Raw genomic sequence first — 19649 nt, forward strand, 5'->3', positions numbered from 1 at the left:
ATAGCAGATCCTTTTTCCATATTACATACCTAATTGTATGCAAACAGGATGTAACAACATAAATTGTGTAAGTCCTTTAAAAACTGGAAATGATTCTTCTAAGTCATAGCATGAGTACCACACCTGAGTAAGCAGCCAGGGAACTTCAGGCTTAGGTGGGCGTTCCTATTATAAGACAGAAAGAAAATGAGTAATAATTCACAAAGGCAGCCACAAAATATGCTTTCACCTTGTCTAAGTGAAAAATCAAGCTCTAATAGTATGTTAAAAATAACCATTTACCTAAAAGAAGTAATAAGCTATGGTGAAATAGAAAGGGTATGGGATCTATTCTACCTGTAGACCTTTGCACAGAAGTGCAGCTGATGAAATCTTTCAGGTTGACATTGCCAAAAGCAGCTGATCGGGTGAAGAATTAACATTAAATCTGTTAACGCTACTTCCAGCCTGTTCTCCAACACACACTAGTCTCTCCCAACCCCCAAGTATTCTTATGGTTAATGATTTTTTCCCCCCAGGACGATCTAGTCTCCAAATCAGATTTCCAGATGTTCTCACCTCTAGGAGGTGGGAAAAGGTGAGTAGAAGACCAATATCAATAGCAAAACAAGTGGCAATCTTATTCTAGCTTAGTTGAGTGTATGTCTAAGCGCTTCATATATCCCTAGAAATTTCTGGGAAAAGTACTATGCCATCTGGTGGTAGTTCATGAAGCACTTTCATGTGAGTAAACAGTTTAAAAAGATATAGAAACAGCTGTGATTGTAGACTGAAACTAGTTTTTTTGAAAATTTCATGAATATTTGCCTGAAGTTCTATACTACACTTTAAAACAGCTTTATTGAGACACAATTCACACACCATTGCCCTTCACCCATCTAGAGCATTCAATCTAATGTATTTTAGTAAATTCACAGATATGTGCAACCATGACCACAGTGAATTTTAGAACATTTTGCCTCTTCAACACCCCCATGTACCCTTAGCTATTACCCTCCTATCTACCCACAAACGACTACTACACTGCTCTCTGTCTCTGTAGATTTGTTTATTCTGAACACTTCATATAAATCAAATTTTATAATATCTGGTATTTTGTGACTGACTTCTTTCACTGAGCTTAATGTTTTCAAGGTTTATTCATGCTTCCATTAAATAATATTCCATTGTCTGGGTATAGCAGACTTCATTTATCCACTCATCAGCTGATGGACATTTGGGTTGTTTCTACCTTGTGGCTATTATGAATAATGCTGCTATGAATGTTCATGCCCAAGTTTTTCTATGGACATATGTTTTCTCTTTGGTGTATACCTATAAGTGGAATTGCTGCATCTTATGGTACTTCGATGTTTAATTATTTGAGGATTTGCCAGGTTCATTTCCAAAGAAGCTGCACCTTTTTTGCTCTCACCAACAGTTTATGAGGGATCTAATTTCTCCACATCCTCACCAACACTTTTTATTACCTGTCTTTTTTATTATTATTATTAAAGCCATTCTACTGGGTGTGAAGTGGTATCTCACAAATGCGGTTTTGATTTGCATTTCCCTGATGAGTAATAATGTCAAGCATCTTTTCATGTGCTTAGTATCTTCCTTGGAGAACTATCTCCTCAGGTCCTTTATTTTTAAGTTAGATCATTTGTCTTTTTTATTATGGAGTTATAAGAGTTATTTATATATTCTAGATAGAAATCCTTTATCAAATATTATTTGCAAATATTTTCTCCCATTCTGTGGGTTGTCTTTTCATTTTCTTCAGAGTGTCCTTTGAAGCAAAAATATATTTATTTATTTTTATTTTGTATTTTTTGTTAATCCTCACCCAATTTTTTCCATTGATTCTTAGAAAGTGGAAGGGAGGGGGGAGGGGAAGAGAGAGAGAGAGTGAAAGAGAGAGACCTCGATGTGAGAGACACATCAATTGTTTGCCTCCCACATGCACCCCTACCAGGGTTGGGGATTAAACCTGCAACCCAGGTCTATGTGCTCTTGACCGGGAATTGAACCTGTGATCCTTCAGTGCTTCGGCCGATGCTCCAACCACTGAGAACACCGGCCAGGGCAAAAACATGTTTCTTTTTGATGAAGTCCAATTTATTTTGTTGCTCATGCTTTTGGCATCACATCTAAGGATCCATTGTGAAATATGTGGTCCTGAGGCTGGTGTTCTCAGTGGTTAGGGCATCAGCCTGTGCACCAAGGGTCACAGGTTCAATTTCCAGTCAAGGGCACGTACCTGGGTTGCAGGTTTGATCCCTAGCCTCAGTTGGGGTGCATGGCGGAAACAACCAATCAATGTGTCTCTCTCATATGGATGTTTCTCTCTCTCTCTCTCTCTCTCTCTCTTCGCCTCCCTCTTTCCCTCCACTCTCTCTAAAAATCAATGGAAAAAATATCCTCAGGTGAGGATTAACCAAAATAAATAAATAAATAAATAAATAAATAAATTAAATAAATAAAGAAAGAAATCTGTGTTCATGAAAATTTACTCCTATGTTTTCTATTAAGAATTTTAGGTCTTATATTTATATCTTTGGTCCATTTTAAGTTAAATATGGTGTGATGTAAGGTTTGCATGTGACTATCCAGTCGCCCCAGCACTATTTGTTGAGAAGACCTCTTTTCCCAATAAATTGTCTTGGCCTCCTTGTCAAAAATCGCTTGACCACAATCATATGGATTTATTTCTGGATTTTCAAATTTGATTCCATTTATCTGTATACCTATCTTTATGCTAGACATACTGTCTTGATTACTGCTGCTTTGTAGTAAGCTTCGGGATTAGGATCCTTTTCAATTCCACAGAATTTTAGAATGAGCTTGTCAATTTCTACAAAGAAGTCAGCTGGGGTTCTGATAGGGACTCTATTGAATTTGTACATCAATTTGGGGATATTGCCATCCTAACTATATTAAGTATCCAATCCATGAACATGGGATGTTTCTCCATTTATTTAGGCCCTCTAATGTCTTTCAACATGTTTTATAGTTTTCAGAGTATATTTTTGAACTTCCTTGGTTAAATTTATTTCTAAGTATTTTATTCTTTCTGATGCCACTGTAAGTAGAATTGTTTTCTTAATTTCACTTTTATTCTTTTTCATTGCAAGTGTACAGAAGAAATATGAATTAATTTCGTATATTGATTCTGAACCTGCCATCTTGCTGAACTTGTTTATTAATTCTAATAATTTTTTTAGTAGGTTCTTTAGTGTTTTCTGTACACAAAATCATGTCATTTGCAAATGGAGATAGTTTTATTTCTTTTCCAGTCTGGATGTTTTTATTTCATTTTCTTGCCAATTGACCTGAGAAGAATCTCCGTACAATGTCAAAAAGAAGCGATTAGAGTAGACATCCTGTCTTGTTTCTGATCTTAGGGGGAAAGCATCCAGGCTTTCATCATGAAGTGTCATGTTAGCTGTGGGTTTTTGTACACACCCTTTATCTAGTTGAGGAAGTTCTCTTTTATTTCTAGTTTGTTGAGTGTTTTTATGATGAAAGGTTGTTGGGTTTTGCCAAATGCTTTTTCTGTGTCTACTAAGATGATCATGGGGTTTTACTTTTTTATTCTATTTTTTAAAATTACATTTTTATTGATTTTAGAGAGGAAGGGAGAAGGAAAGAGAGATAGAAACATCAATGATGAGAATCATTGATCAGCTGCCTCCTGCATGCCCCTTACTGGGGATCGAGCCTGCAACCCGGGCATATGCCCTTGACTGGAATCGAACCCAAGACCCTTCAGTTTGCAGGTTGATGCTCTATCCACTGAGCCAAACCAGCTAGGGCTCCTTTTTTTTTATTCTATTGACTTATTGATCTATTGATATGGAGCACTTATAATAAAAATGGAAAATACAAGTATTAAGATACTAGTAACTAAAGTAACTTAGATAAAAGATCCCCAAACACATTTCTAAAGCAAAATCAGTCAAGAATCATTAATATTTCCCGGTGATGGAGGAAAAGATAGGTAAATTTAAAGAAACCCACAACATTTGAGAAGTTTCTGAAGGTGATTTCTGGATAACTTAAAGTTTTGACTTTGATGGCATTTAAAATATTTTAAATTTCTTTTTGAAATATGTTGCTCATGAGAAGTAACAGGTGGTACTGGAATGGACATGGGCTTTGGGAATTTAGACACAGGTTTGAATCAGACCCCTTCATGCACCAGTTATATGGTTTTGGAAAGTTCTTGAAAAGCCTTGGGACGACTATAAACAAGGCTAACAGGAGTGCTGTGAGGACAGAGGGCCTGGCTGAATGAGCAACTAACAGGCAGCTGTAGATGAAACACTGGTACATGTAGTAGGGTAACAGGGCAAGCTCTACAGACTGCGAGGCTCCAAATCCTGGTTCCAAACCCCTATTAAGTATAGGTATGTGATCTTGACAAGTAATTTAACTTCTCTGTGCCTAATTATCTTACCTGCAGACTAGAGATAAAGTTAGGAACTCACATAAGAGGAATATTGAGAGTGATAAGTGAGTTGATCTACTTCCACGGCTAGCCCTTGGCAAGTATTAACTGTGATTATGAAGTTAAGATAGCATTGATAGAACACCTATCCATGCAAGATGGGTGGGGGTTGGGGAAGCAGGATCACCTGGTGGAAAGGTCTCGCCTGGGCTTGTCCTGGGAGCATAGGGCACTGGGAGTCAAATAAAAGCATCAAGTCCAACTTCCCAGGGATATACTCAGGCTCAATGCTGGCAAACAGGGGCTGTTATCATGTCTGCAGGGGCCAAGGGCAGGGCTCAATAGTGGCAGAACAGAGCCAAGAGTTTAGCATGGGGCTGGATGGAATTGCAGGCAGGAGTTGGGGAGAGGATGGCTTAATTCAGGGGCCACCAGGTGTGTAGTATGTGGATGAGTCAGTCCATCTTAAGTGGCTGGAGCAAGTTAGATAAAAGGATGAACATGAAGAAGGAAACTGTAGCAGAACTCGTATTACAGAAGGTAATGACCAAGTTCTATTACTCCCATACTTTATAATGAAAGGTGCATCCAGGAGGAAATAGAAGGTCATGATTTCATCAACAGTATCATCAAATCTATGAATTTCAGCTTTTATTAAATTTTAACTCTTCATATTTGTAAAATGGTCCACTTTTTAAAAAATACATTTTTATTGATTTCAGAAAGGAAGGGAGAGGGTGAGAGAGATAGAAATATCAATGATGAGAGAGAATCATTGATAGGCTGCCTCCTGCAGGCCTCACACTGGGGATCAAGCCCGAAACCCAGGCATGTGCCCTGACTAGGAATTAAACCATAACCTCCTGGCTCATAGGTTGGCACTCAACCACTGAGCCATGCCGGCTGGGCTAAGATAGTTAAAAACATTCACATCTTCTAGCTCCCTGGTTACTCCCAGCATCCCTTTTGTGTAGGGGAGGCCATTGCTGCTTACGGAGGATAACTGTCACATCACCCAGAGACAGAGCTAAGCTACAGCCTGGGCCTCTGGACCCCCAGAGGCCCCACCCTGGGCCACATGGCCAAATGGATTCCCTTGGTAGGTGCTTGTGGGCTCTAGATAGAGTAACATTTACAACCTGAACTTGAAACAGGTACCTTTTCTAATCCTGAAGAACCTCGGAGAAAGAAATTCCATTCGGCATCAGTTAAGCTTCCTTGCTGACGCATGATCTCAACACAGAGCATGAAGCTGTAGATGAGTTTATGTTGTTCAAAGAGTCCTCTCGAAACATTGGCATATGCAGTCAGGAGGGTTTGCTCTAGGAGTATTTCCATGCGCTGCTGTAGATCATCTGTCTTCTCAGAAGTTTCAATTGTTGTATTGAACAACTGTGGGAGAGAGGGCTCGGTCAATGTCCATGATTTCATTCCATTTTTGTGGAGGAAAATCACATCTCTGCTCCTCGCCTCCCTTTCCTCATATTCAGTGAACAAAAGCAGCACAGGGCATGGGTACTGTGCTATGGAAAAGTCCAGAATTCATCCCACATTGGCACGTGATACTTATTTTTTGCATTCCCCCTTCTCTCCCCATTCTTCAGAAACGGGCCAATGCCAAACTCCGGACAACATCCCAAAGGCATCATCTCGATGAGAGACAGAAAACACAGAGAAATGCAGGGGAGCCGGCAGAACCAGGGTTCCCATGACCTCAAGTCAGATTTGATAACCCCCTTGGGGTGAGCGATGCCAGGGCCAGGTGCTGTCACGTGCCCCTCTTGGCCCTGCCCCAAGACAATTCTCAGGGTGTGGAAAGAGTGTGCTAGCATTTTCTTTGACGTTTAAGAGGACCCAGTTTTAAAGGAGACTTCCTTCCTACCTATTTCCTACTTGGAGGTGCCCCACATTACAAGAACACGGGGAGGGCAGCAGAGATGGCGGCATGGAGGGCGTAGGCATGAGAGGGCCATTTCCTGGAACCTATGAGTAGCATGTGAGGAAGAGCTAAGCATTCCCGAGGGCCCCACATTGCGTAAGGAAGCTTGAACAGAGCCTGAATCTGCAGGTGGGCTGGGCTGGAAGTCACGGGGGAGAGGGACATTGCAGCAGAGACTGAGAGAGTCTCATGAAGGAATGGAAGGGTGTGTGGGTTCAGTCTCAAAAGATCCACAGCACAAGGGACAACGGTGTGAAGTGATCGGCTTTGGCCTGGGGTGGCAGGCTTCTCTCGCCTGCTGGAGTCTGACTGCAGCCTCACCCATCCCCGTTTTCCCCTAGGTGCCAGGGCCCGCGGAATGCTTCGTCAGTGTTTCATGAATAAAGAGTCTGTTCCCATCCCTCCATAAACACACCGTTGTGGTCTTCAAACAATTTTTTATGACCCTAGGCCAAGCCTGGTATTTTCCTCTAGACATCCTGTTTTAACTCATAATGGGTAGAGCAAATGTGTTGAATACAAGATGGACACAAATTGCTACTCCTCCCATTGAGGAATGGATCTAGTGGAGTCTAAATCCCATCCTCTTGAATCTGGGCTGGCCTGGACTCAACTGACCAAGGGCGGGCAGCAGAAGCGATGAGGCATGACATCCAGGCTGGGCCAGAAGGAATCTCAAAGCTTTCGCCTTGGTTCTTAGGACGTTTGCTTTGGGGGAGGTGCCCCCTCAGAACCCAGTGGCTGTGTTGTGAGAAGCCCAAGCCACATGGCGAGGCCAATGCAGGCCACTGCCGACAGCCCAGCCACGAGAGTGAGCCCATGTGTACGACCGGCCTACTCGAGCCTCCAGACGACGGCAGCCCCAGAAACAGGGTTCACTGGAGAAGGTGGCATCCAAGCTGGGAGGGCGGGAGTTCTGAACGGAGGGAGTGCGATCAACAGAAAGCGCCCTGTGAATCTGGGGAACGTGAATGACCAACTTGGCTGCTGCTGCGGAGTGCGGGGAAGTGTGGCTCAAAAGGTAGAACCGGCACAGGTTGGATTTGGCGTCGGAGTGCGAACGGTGTTTGATGGGAAGTATCTGTGGAAGTCCATTTCGGACCGCAGGGATGTGGAGAGTGTTTTGGAACCACTGGGCAGAGGCTGGCCTGGCTTCCAGTGTGAGAGCCAGCCCTGCCTAAAGAAATGAGGGCCGGTGACAGGAAGCAGAGGTGTGCTGCAGGGACACACGGAGTAGCTACAGCTCTCCACCGTTTCCTACTGCGCGTGGCATACATGCAGAGGCCTTTATCTGTTGAGGTGTGTTATGGGTATGAGCACAGGTGATTAGAGAAGCGAAAGTAAGCTCAATTGCTCTGTATAGAGAAGGCAACAATGTAGACGAGAGCGGGTGGGAGCTAGTAGATGGTGCGCTGAGGAAGAGGCCACTGGCAGCTGAGAGGAACTCCGGAGGTGACCAGAGGGACCACTGGGGGTGCTTGCCAAGTTTTTCTGTGTAGTGAGTGATGCAAACTCTCTCTCCATGGAATTCGTCAGGTGAATTGACATCGCTTGCCAAAGATTTGTGACACTGAATTTGCTTTTGGGAGATCTGGAATGAGGCCTGAAAATAATCCTGTTTACAAGACATCAGATAAAAGTGAACTGTGAATATGAGATCAAGTAGGGGGACCACACATAAAACAAGGGAGTCTTACAGCGGTACGGTGAAAGTGGGAAAGGGACAAAGGAAAGCTCTTCTAAATGAAGCCAGGGGAAGGAGAGTCAGTCGTATAAAAGTCCTGGGAAAAAGACACAGACCAATTAATTCACTTAAGTGCTGGTGGGGACTTGAGATATGACATGAAAAACCTCTAACAGTGGAGAGGAAGCTGGTTTACTGCAGAGAAAGTATAAAGAAATAGCATGGAGCTGGGACTCTTAGAAGGGAAAAAGCCCTGTCCGGTCTGGCTCAGTGGAAAGAGCATCAGTCCACGGACTAAAGGGTTCTGGGGTTCGACTCTGGTCAAGGGCACGTACCTTGGTTGCAGGCTTGCTTCTGGGCCCCTGTTGGGGGGTATACAGGAGGCAACCAATTGATGTGTCTCTCTCCCATCATTGTTTCTCTCTCTGTGTCTCACCCTCCCTTCCACTCTCTCTAAAAATCAATGGAAAAGTATTCTCAGGTGAGGATTAACAAAAAACAAAACAAAACACACAAAAACCCCCACAAACGAACAACAACAACAAAAAAAAGCGAGAGAGAGAGAGAGAGAGAGAGAGAGAGAGAGAGAGAGAGAACAAAGGCAGGCAAAAAGGAAAACAAGCAAGCTACTGAGTTGAGGAAGCCAAGAGGAAGCTTTCTTTTCTTCCTCCTCAGACTGTTCTGAGCACACTGGGGACTCGAGTCTTTAGGAGACACGGCAGGTGGCCTCTGACCCCAAAGTCCTGGAGGACTTTACCCCATAACTGGATTCCTGATTGTCTGAGGCAAGAAGAAACTCAACAGGGTTTCAAGGAAGACCCCTTTCACTAACAGCAGCGCCACACTCACCTGTTTGAAATATTTTAAGGAATACTGATACATAGGGTCTATTTCTGAGAGGCTCGCAATCACAAAGTACATGACGGAGCCTTGAGTGGCGACGGGCCGATACTTCTCTCGAGCAACGTTTATCATCACTTCAGTGGACTCTGCTTCCTTCAGCCTGCTTTTAATGGCCCCAGAAGTGATCTGAATGAACATAGGAAAACACGTTCTTAAGAGTCTGTTTTTGTAAAAAAAAGAAAGGTGGGATTTGGGGAATATACCGAGTTATGTGTAGGAAAGAAATAAGGGTACGATGAATTGGTGATTATAATAAGGGGGTCCCCAGATAGAATGACTGAGTCTGAGGACTCATCGGCCTCCTGCTGACTGAGCTGACGCCCTTTCCTCCCAGAGTTAGGAATGGGCCAATGGGAACAGGCAACACAAATAGCCCCGAGAAAACTGGAGCAGTACCTCGCTGAGACAAATTGGAATTTTCTCCTGAAACAGGAGCACTAACACAGTACTCCCAGGTGCTCCTGAAATGACCCAGGTTCACATCATGAAAGGGAAAGGGACACCCATATCTTTTGGCCCAAAAGAGGCGAGCAGAGATGGGCTGGAAGGAAGTGATACTGGCACCACATCCCACCCCAGAACATCAGGAAGACTAATATTTCCCCCAGTCTTTCCCTAGCATTCCCAGAACGGGCGTCAGGCAATCTGGGGATGGAAGCTGCTGCCTGTGAAGGGTTATAAGCCCACATAAGTTGGAGCCATTTGCAACGTCTTAGTTTTCTGTGTTTTGGGTCGTGGCCCTGGGGAACCTTTCAGCACATGGGCTTTCCATGAGTCCCTTCTCTGTCTCCCTCAGTCTCTCTGTGTTGCTGGCTGGCCCCGTCCTCCTCCCGGCCCCTTCACTTTTTTTCCAGCTGTGGATGTCCCTGGGTGGGGAGATCCTTTATCCTAGAAAGTCAAAGGGTCCATGAGCAATCCCTCTGCTGCTCAGTATTTGCTATACTAAAGGGAGAGCTACGGGGACCTCAGGCTTCTGCCTAGACCAGGGGTGGGCAAACTTTTTGACTCGAGGGCCACAATGTGTTCTTAAACTGGACCGGAGGGCCAGAACAAAAGCATGGGTGGAGTGTTTGTGTGAACTAATATAAATTCAAAGTAAAGGAGCAGAGGGGAGAGCAAGAGAACCCTCTGCTCTTTCGGCTCCGCGGGCCGGATAGAACAGCCGAACGGGCCGGATCCGGCCCGCGGGCCGTAGTTTGCCCATGGCTGGCCTAGACCCTCACTACTGGATGGAAATATAATGTGAACCACATATGTAATTCTAGCTTTTCTAAGTTTATTATGCGAGTAAAATGATCTTTAACATGACATTTTATTTAACTCACTACAATCCAATATATGCTGACTATAAAGACATAATTCACATAAAAATTATTGAGATTTTGTTTACAGTTTTAAATTAAGTCTTTGAAATTTGGTGTGTATTTAACACTAACAACACACCTTAGTGCAGACTAGCCACATTCAAGTGCTCAATAGCCACAGGTGCTAGGGTCTAAGTCTAGCCTATCCACCCAAGGCCACCAGGAAAGGGAGTTATATCCAGGAATCAAAAGCTCAAACTCTCCCTCTATTGCCCCCTTTCAGAACCTGAGGGGGCAAGGAGGAATGGAAGTGGAAATATCAATATGGTTTTGGGGCCTGTAAAGCAGACATGAAGAGTGGCAATGATTCAGCAGACCCAGGGAAAGGGGAGAGCCCAGAACTCACCAATTTCTAAAACAGAACCCCTCCTCCCCCCGCAAAGGCTCAGCAGCACTGGATGTGGGAAGGGCCTAGAATTAGAAGTGGCTGAGAAACTCCCAGGTCACCTCCCTACACCACGCAGCAGCCGGGGGATTGGTCCTGCCCCATCCTCGCTGAAAAACAGAGGTTTCAACCCTGAGGAAATTAAAAGAGGGGATTTTTTTTTTTTTTTTTTTTTTTTTTTTTTATGGAAGGAAACCAGGCACTGTTATGGTTGAGAGACCATACTGAGAACAGAGGGATTAGGTGAATGTACAGATGCTGAGTGCTAAGATCTGAGCTCTTCTCTTCTCAGCCTTCCAAAATACCTGCAGCCAGACCTTCACTGAGTGTTTAACTACCATCAGGGGGGAGATGGGAAGGGCATGTGTGTGTGTGTGAGAGCGAGAGAGAGAGATAACAGTTAATGTATAAAAGAAAAAACTCAAGAAGTAGCAATATGAATCTATTATTTAGAGAAAGGATAGTAAAACTCAAGTAACCCAAACAAAAAAGATGAAAGCAGTTGTCTATGAAGGGAGTCATAGGTGTGTGTGTGTGGCGGGAGGAGCGGGGGGAGGGAGAGAGGGGCGGGCACAGAGAAGGTAGGAAATGCTATTTTTTTCGTAACAAACCTTGTAGAAATAATTTGTTCTTTAAACAATTTGCATGTACATAAAACTTTGATAAGAAAAATAAATGGATTAACAACCAACTTCCAGAAATGAAAAACCCAAGGCAGGATGAATGAAAAGAGGATAAAGAGATGGATGAACAGCCCTAGCTGGTTGGCTCATTGGATAGAACACTGGTCCATGGACTGAAGGGTCACGGGTTCGATTCAGGTCAAGGGTATAGAACTCGGATGCAGACTTGATCCTGGGCCCTAGTAGGGGCGTGTGCTGGAAGCAACCAATCCAATTGATGTGTCTCTCTCACAGCAATGTTTCTCTTCCTCTGTCTTTCCCCCTCCCCTCCACTCTTTCTAAAAATCAATAGAAAAATGTCCTCAGCTGACGATTAACAAAAAACAAAACAAAACACACACACATACAACCCCCCCCCCGACACACAAGAGATTGATGAACAAACAAGCAAAGAAAAGTAAGCAATGGAAGACCCACAATTTTATGTTTATTATTGTTTCAATACTGAGATAGATCCCAAGAGACTGTAGGATATAAAGCATAAACCATTCCCCCATCAAAGTATTTTTTAGTACATTATTTTATGCTTCTCATGAATGGTTAATAATAATTTTATAGTTTGTATTCCCAGCATACTTTTAAAATTATGATTTGAATCTGAGAAATAATTCAGTGCAAGATATACATGTAATGTAAAACTTCCTCTTACTATTAATACATTTTTCCTGAGTGCCATATATACATCCAAGGCACTATGCTTAGCCCTTGGAGAAAGAATATCAAGATGAACTATTTAGATTCTTATTACATAGAAATGAACCACCAAACAAAAGAGATAAGCCATGTAATAGATACCTATGACATAAGGTAAACAGGGACAAGTACTATAATAGAGGCTTGGATAAGATGCTGTAGGTGTTCCAGGAAGGAAGAGATTAATTCCATCTGGGAGTATTGGGAGACTTCCCGGAGGGCTGACATTAATATGAATATATAATTGTGTTATTCCTTTCAACTTACATTTTGTTCCAGTTCTTTACATTACGTTTTATTTTTAAAAAATGCAGACAAGAGGGGCCATTGTCTATAATTTATCTTCTCTTCCTTTGGTTTGTGCCAGACAAGTCTACTCATAAGTGAGCCCTGGAAGCCAGGTGTGTGTGCCATTCTTGCCGTAAAAGGCTTTGCAGGAACTCTCAAAGGCTGTAGCTAAAACTTCTGGAGTCATACACTTTTTATAAATACTAAAAAGATCTTACTTGCCTTTGAATCCTGGAGTGTCTCAATAAGTTCCTCATTGTCCAGAATATTACCTTCAGACGTAAAAAGCATTTTCAAGATTTTATCTTCAATCGTTTTTAGCTGGTTTTTATCAGTGTTGATCCTCACAATGAGCTTGATTCTTTGTTCTTCCAACTCGGGTTTCTCAAGTCGCACCACGTCACTAGAACCAAAGTTTGAATACTATATTATAGCTTTGTCAGTGCTCTAAAGTTGCCTCTCTCTCTCTCTCTCTCTCTCTCTCTATATATATATATATATATATATATATATATATATACACTAATAAAAGAGAAACATGCAAATTAACCATCACTCTGCCACGCCAAGTCAAGCCCACCAGCCAATCAGGAGCAAGTATGCAAATTAACCCAACCAAGATGGCGGCCAGCTAAGGAGTTGGAACAAGCAGGAGGCTTGGGTTGCCCCCAGTGATGGAGGAAGCCAAGCTTCCTGGCTGGCCCTGGCCTCCACTCAAGGCTACAAAGTTTCAATTATAGAAGATAAATAAGTCCTAGATACTTGCTTCCACCTGGCCCTGGCCTCCGCTAAAGGAGGCGCTGAAGAAAAAAAAAAGGAGGGGCTGGGACCTTGGGTCGCCAGGGGCTGATCAGGCCAGGATGGGACAGCAGCGGCTGTTGGGAGTAAGCAGACCAGCAAGTGGGCCAGTTTGGGGTGAGCAGGCTGTCAGTGGGGGTCAGTTGGAGGTGATCAGGACAGTGGGGGGTGGGCAGTTTGGAGTGAGCAGGCCAGCAGGGGGGCAGTTGGGGGCGAGCAGGCCAGCAGGCAGGGTGATTAGGGGCAATCAGGCAGGTAGGCAGGCAGGTGAGCAGCTGGAGTCAGCAGTCCTGGATTGTGAGAGTGATGTCTGACTGCTAGTTTAGGCCCGATCCCTGTAAACGGGCAGTAGGACATCCTTCCAGGGGTCCCAGATTGGAGAGGTTGCAGGCCGGGCTGAGGAACACCCACCCCTGCCCCCATGCACGAATTTCATGCACCGGGCCACTATTATATATATAATTTGCTACTGGCTAATGCTACTAGCCAAGTCCTAATGCACAAGGCCCCTCTTTTGTTGGGTTTACATAGTGGCTATTCAGTGAATTACATATTAGTTCTGTTTCTTTATATTGTATTTCAAAGCCTACACTACCACAGTTTTTGCTCATCTTCTCTTAGAGAAACTTGCTCAATCCTGATTTCTCTAATCATTCAATTTCTGTCTGATGCTTGTTTGTGCCAGGTGAAAATGGTGTGTGGAACATTATTTTATCCCATCACCTCCCAGAAATGATTCTTGATTGCATCTAATAACAGGACCTTACCATTAGCCTCCCACTCCACCCCACCCCTTTGCCCCTTCCTGTCCAAACGTGAACTTATCTCTTCCTTTATTTGTCCTCTCATGATTTTCTCCCAGCACTGTTTGCAGGAGCTGTTATTAAGCATCACTGTGTGAGGCACCCTGCTAAGAGTTTTATGTGGATTCTCTCTTTTAATCCTTTGAATACTCCTGTGAGGTGGGCACAGTGGTTATCACCCTAGCTTGCAGATGAGCATACAGACCCTATGGGTCATTTCCTGGGGCCATGTGGCTTTGAGAGGTAGAGATAGGCTCCTACCTGGGTCAGCTGGCTCCAGGGCACATGCTATTACCCGCTCTGAAGAACTGCCTCACACAATAACTCCTTGTTTATTTGTTATGCACATGCTGAATTCAGAAACTTAAAAAATTATTACATGAAGACCATAAGAAATCATCACTGCAAATCCACTTGTTTATAGAATTTTTTTTAGAAGAGTATAAAGTGCAGCCTGGAGATTCAACAATCCAGGACTGAGCCTCAACATTCCCCTGTTCTTGTTGGCACTTCTGCCTCTCAGCCCAGGCAGTCTCACATGCAACAGCTCAGCGACACAGCTCAGCTCAGTTCCTCATGGGATGAGCTGGTGTGCAAAATGTTCAGCCGTGTCCTTAGAACATGGCCATGAACTGTGGTGAGATACCCTTTGTGTGGAAAGGTGTGAGCCTAGCAGAATTAAAGCAAGTTAGCAGTTGGCAGAATAGATTCCTAAAATAAATGAGGAAAATGAGACTTAGACTCATTAGTGATACCGGGAGAATATCAGAATAATCTTGACTGGAATATAAAGGATCATATTTATTTTGAATATGGGTCTAAATTATATTTTCCTTTGAAGTTAATCAATATACACACACAGTTAGTTTTTAACTAACATCAATGTTGTTATTTTAATAAATATTTAAAATATTTTGCCTTCTAAACTTCTTGGCTAATTCCAATGGTTAATATAAATAATCCATAATCTCATTTTTGGGGAATGGAGATTTAATCACATACAAAGTATACCAAGGGAGGGTATTTTTTTTTGAGGTAGACAAATGTAGGTAAAAATAAATGCACTAAGAAAATAATTAGATTAAGTGAGACAGGAGAAATACATTTGAGAGCAGTAGTGCTTTTTCAGTGTGGAGTAATGAGTCTCTAGAAACCATAGGACAACTGACTTCATTTAGTTGCCCAAGATCGGAATCCTAGTGAAGGGGAAGAGCCAGGTTGGGCTGCAGGCCTGGCCCAAACCATGGCCAAGAATGAAGAGAATATCCCTGATCACCTAAGGAGACTGGACAAGATCAGCAGCTGCAAAAAGTGATGAAAGAGTCCCGGCTAGTGTGGCTCAGTGGTTGAACGTTGACCTGTGAACCAGGAGGTCATGGTTCGATTCCTGGTCGGGGCACAAGCCCAGGTTGCGGGCTCAATCCCTGGTGTGGGGTGTGCAGGAGGCAGCCGATCAATGATTCTCTCTGATCATTGATGTTTCCATCTCTCTCACCCTCTCCCTTCCTCTTTCAAATCAATTAAAAAAAAAGTGATGAAAGAACTTGGCCATTTACTGTTATCTTTGTGGTTGAGGGCTTATGAGTGATGTTTTCTTTTAATACATTAAAATTTTTCTTTGTTCAAAATTTCTAAAGAAAATATTAGGACCACCCCCCCCCCTTTATTTATTACCTTAACAACTGGTCCTCCAGACCTGACCTGGTCACAGTGAAATTGATGATGGTAACTTTAATGCACACCTAGAAAAGGAGCATAGAGTCCATTCAAATGCTTAAGTTCATACTGAGCAAATGAGAAGTGCACTCTTTATTAGAACATGGCTCGCTATTACCCAGCTGAACATACTCATCCACACGCACACACACCAAACATTCTGTCTTATAAAATCTTAATATTCTCCCTGCCAGTCTGAGTGACAGTCTAGTTCCTCAAATGCCACAGTTATAGGTGAACCAGCAAAGGGTTAAAAAGAAGCAGGGTTATAGAATCAATTGCTCGGGGTCAGATTCCAGGTGCACTTTTAGCACATGTATGATGCTGGACAAGCCATTCACTCACGCTGAGCTTTCAGTTCCTGATATTTGAAAATTGGGATGATAACAACTCATGAGGTATATGTGGGGACCAACTGAGGTAGTAAAATCCCTTAGTTATAGTAACTTGCGCATAGTTTGTCCTAAAGAGAAGGTATTATTGATAATAAATCAAGCTTTACATATTTTGTCTCATCATAATATTTTAATGAAAAATTGCTATAATATTCTGACATTATTTAAGCAAGTCAACAGGTGTTAACTTATTTAAATAATGTCATCAGAATATTATAGCAATAAATATAATAAGAGTAGGTGTTTGCATGTAATGTATTTTATATGTTATTCTTATTTAATCTGCATAACAAATCCCTGAGGTAGGCTTTCTCTCTACCTTATAGTGGATTGACCTGAATACCCAAGAAATAGACTAATTCACCCACAGTCACAGAGCTGGGGTTGGGTAAGGTATGCGATGCTCCCTCTCAAAAGTTAAATAAGTGAGAAATCAAAGGTTGTAAGTTGATCACTTTTCTAAATTCTAAAATGGCTCTTCAGACATGCACTCTGGCAGAGGTTGACACAGAAAACCTTGACCTCAGTTTTAAATGGCATTTTTCTTATCTTATTCAAGAAGTGTGTCAGTTTTATTCAACCTGAACACATCTATGAAGTCAGTAACTGAAATGAATATGACGCCATTTAAAAGGGTACATTTAAAGATATTTTAAAAATTGTGTGTGTCCCGGCCAGTGTGGCTCAGTGGCTAAGCATCGACCTATGAACCAGGAGGTCATGGTTCGATTCCTGGTCAGGACACATGCCAGGGTTGCAGGCTCAATCCCCTGGGGGCGGGGGGGAGGGGTTGGGGGAAGGGGCCTGCAGAAGGCAGCCGATCAATGAGTCTCTCTCATCATTGATGTTTTTTTCTCTCTCTCCCTTCCTCTCTGAAATCAATAAAAATACTTTAAAAAATTGTGTGTGTGTGTGTGTGTGTGTATGTGTGTGTGTGTGTGTTGAGTAGTAAAGTCCCTTCCCTAACTGTCCCAGCCCCATTAGAGAAGCAGAGACCTGCTGGGCTGGAAGGCCCTGCTGAGTGTGCAGCTGTGCCTGGAGCTCTGGCAGCACAGAGAGTTGGGAGGTGGTGGAAGGGGTAAGGTCGGGGCGTGGAGAGCTAGCTCCTCAGAGCCTCTTCTGGGAAGGAAGAGAGGAGTCCCGCTGTCTTTATTGCTGTTGCTACTGCTGTGGGCTCTGCAGCACAAGAGTAGAGGTTCTGGATCCTACTGTGGCGCAGGGACATGTATATGGAAGAGGGGTTCACACAGCTGCCTCAACTAGTCTAAGAGCATGAGGAAGGGGACAAGATGACTCCTCCCCCAGGACTCCAAGTACAGACACTGGGCATTTGAATCATGATTCTCTGATGTTGCCGGTCAGCAGAGTTTTCCTTGTTTGGGGCTGTATGCCATGGGTATCTGCACACTTAACCATGGACAGCGCCCCTTCCATAAACTCTCAACTAAACTCTGAGTCAGGTATCAGCCACAAGAGGGCACAGATGGCCTTGTGCCAAAGGAGGGAGAGGAATGATTAGAGGGGGTGGTGCCCTGTGATGTGAGAGGGCTGAAGAGGTGCGCAGGGGAGTGAGGTGGGCAGTGGTCTGGGGTCCGAGTGGGGAGGATTGGAGTCCCACCTATAAGGCCAGTAGAAGGGTGACTGGACTCAGAATCAGGACTCAGAAGAGAAGCAAGATGGAGGGTGGTGGAAGGAAGTGGGGGGACGGGGCTTGGAGAGGGGACAGGGACCGGGGGAAGACTTGGTCCCTTCAGGTGGGAATCCACCACACGTTAGAGACCTGTCACACCATATTAATCCATTCAGGCTGGGAATTCCAGACCCACAGCTCATACCTCAGGCAGGTAGTGGGGATTTGGCAATTTGGTTGTCATATAGAACCTAAAGTTTTTGTCATAGTCAATATCCGAGTCTCCAAGGTGAATGAGCAGTCGTCCACCACTTATGAAGGTCTGTTTCAAAAGAATGGGTTCTAGAGCTGGATCCAAGGTTTCTTTAAGCTTAAAAATTAAAACAAAAATACAGAAAAAGTTAAATGAAACATTAGTTAATGGGTGACATCAGTCTTCACTGAGAGTTGGCGAGGTTTCCTGCTTCAACACTGGACCTGGCGCTCGTCCCTCATCCCAGCCAGCTGCTCACATACAGCCCTCTGCCCCCTCCTTATATGCCCTTGGACGCCCCAAGGCCCCCCCACACTCCAGTGCTGCGCAGCCTGAACTACCACCAGGACTCCTAGGCTGCCATCAACCGCCACATCAACCTGGAGCTCACAGCTTCCTAGTCTTACTACTTTGACCGCCGTGATGTGGCTTTGGAGAACTTTGCCAAATCTTTTTTTCACCAATCTCATGAAGAGAGGGAGCATGCTGAGAAACCGGTGAAGCTGCAGAACCAACCAGGCAGCCGAATCTTCCTTCAGGATATCAAGAAACCAGACCTGACGACTGGGAAAGGGGGCTGAGTGTGCGTTACACTTGGGAAAAAAAGTGTGGATCGGTCACTACTGGACTTGCACAATCTGGCCAGTGACAAAAATGACCCCCATTTGTGTGACTTCATTGAGACTCATGACCTGAATGAGCAGGTGAAATCCATCAAAGAATTGGGTGGCCTCATAACCAACCTGTGCAAGAGATGGGTCCCCAGAATCTCTGTGACAAGCACAGTCTGGGAGACAGTGATGAGAGCTAAGCCTTAGGCTGCTTCCCAGAGCCACAGGGTTGACCTCCCTGGGCAGCAGAACATGCATGTTGGAGTTACCTTTACCTTTTAGGTAACTTGTACCAAATTATCTACTTATGTTCTTTCATTTGTACCATTTCTTCAAGCAAAGTAATTTGGTACCTCAGCCACCCCCTCTGTCTCCCCCCTTGCCTCCCCCCCAGGATGACATCAACTTCTCCAAATTCCTTAGGCCTCAACATTTACTTTGAACAAGAAGTCTTTTAGTGATCGTATGGACATTTCACACTATCTGCTCACTACCTCTATTTTCCAGTGATTGCTTTATCAATAGTCTAGGGCAGTGGTGGGCAAACTGCGGCTCGTGAGCCGCAGTTTGCCACTCTTTTGACTAATGAGTTTGCTGAACACTGGGATAGGGGCTTAATCACAAGTAACAACAATAACCTGTAATTATTGGAATCGAGAGTCTAGGTCAGTGGTCGGCAAACTCATTAGTCAACAGAGCGGCAAACCGCGGTTCGCGGTTTCCCGACCACTGGTCTAGGGCAATAAGAGCACGTGAGGGCAACACATTGCACATCCCCAGGAGGAAGAAGCTGAGAAAGGAGAGTCCCTGCAGGGCGGTCCTCCAAGAGGCCCCAGACACAAAGGACGCATCCGCTCTCATAGCTGTTCCCAGTCATGAGTGGCCAGTCTGCAGCTTGCTGTCCAAATCTGGCCTCTGAGGCCTGTTTCTGTAAAGCTCTGGAGCTAAGAATGGCGTTTACCCTTTTAAAAGGCGGTAAAAACAAACAAACAGAACCTCCAAACCAAACCAAAGAAGAATATTTGTTCAGAGAATGTTTGTACAGAGACTGCATGTGGCCTGAAAAAACGAA

General features: G+C 43.9%; 1 protein-coding gene across 1 annotated transcript in view; it reads right to left on the minus strand.

The window, feature by feature from the left end:
* The window catches only part of DNAH6 (dynein axonemal heavy chain 6), a gene marked incomplete at its 5' end in the record, with an annotated part of 243258 nt that overhangs the window by 41887 nt on the left and 181722 nt on the right, over positions 1-19649 (minus strand). Inside the window, 6 exons of the mRNA XM_080684947.1 lie at positions 30-165; positions 5591-5824; positions 8905-9084; positions 12594-12774; positions 15647-15714; positions 17919-18083. Of these exons, the coding sequence (XP_080541073.1) occupies positions 30-165; positions 5591-5824; positions 8905-9084; positions 12594-12774; positions 15647-15714; positions 17919-18083 (964 nt within the window). The remainder of the gene's footprint in view (positions 1-29; positions 166-5590; positions 5825-8904; positions 9085-12593; positions 12775-15646; positions 15715-17918; positions 18084-19649) is intronic.

The sequence above is a fragment of the Plecotus auritus genome (genome assembly GCF_963455305.1).
Source record: "Plecotus auritus genome assembly, chromosome: 8".
Lineage (NCBI taxonomy): Eukaryota > Metazoa > Chordata > Mammalia > Chiroptera > Vespertilionidae > Plecotus > Plecotus auritus.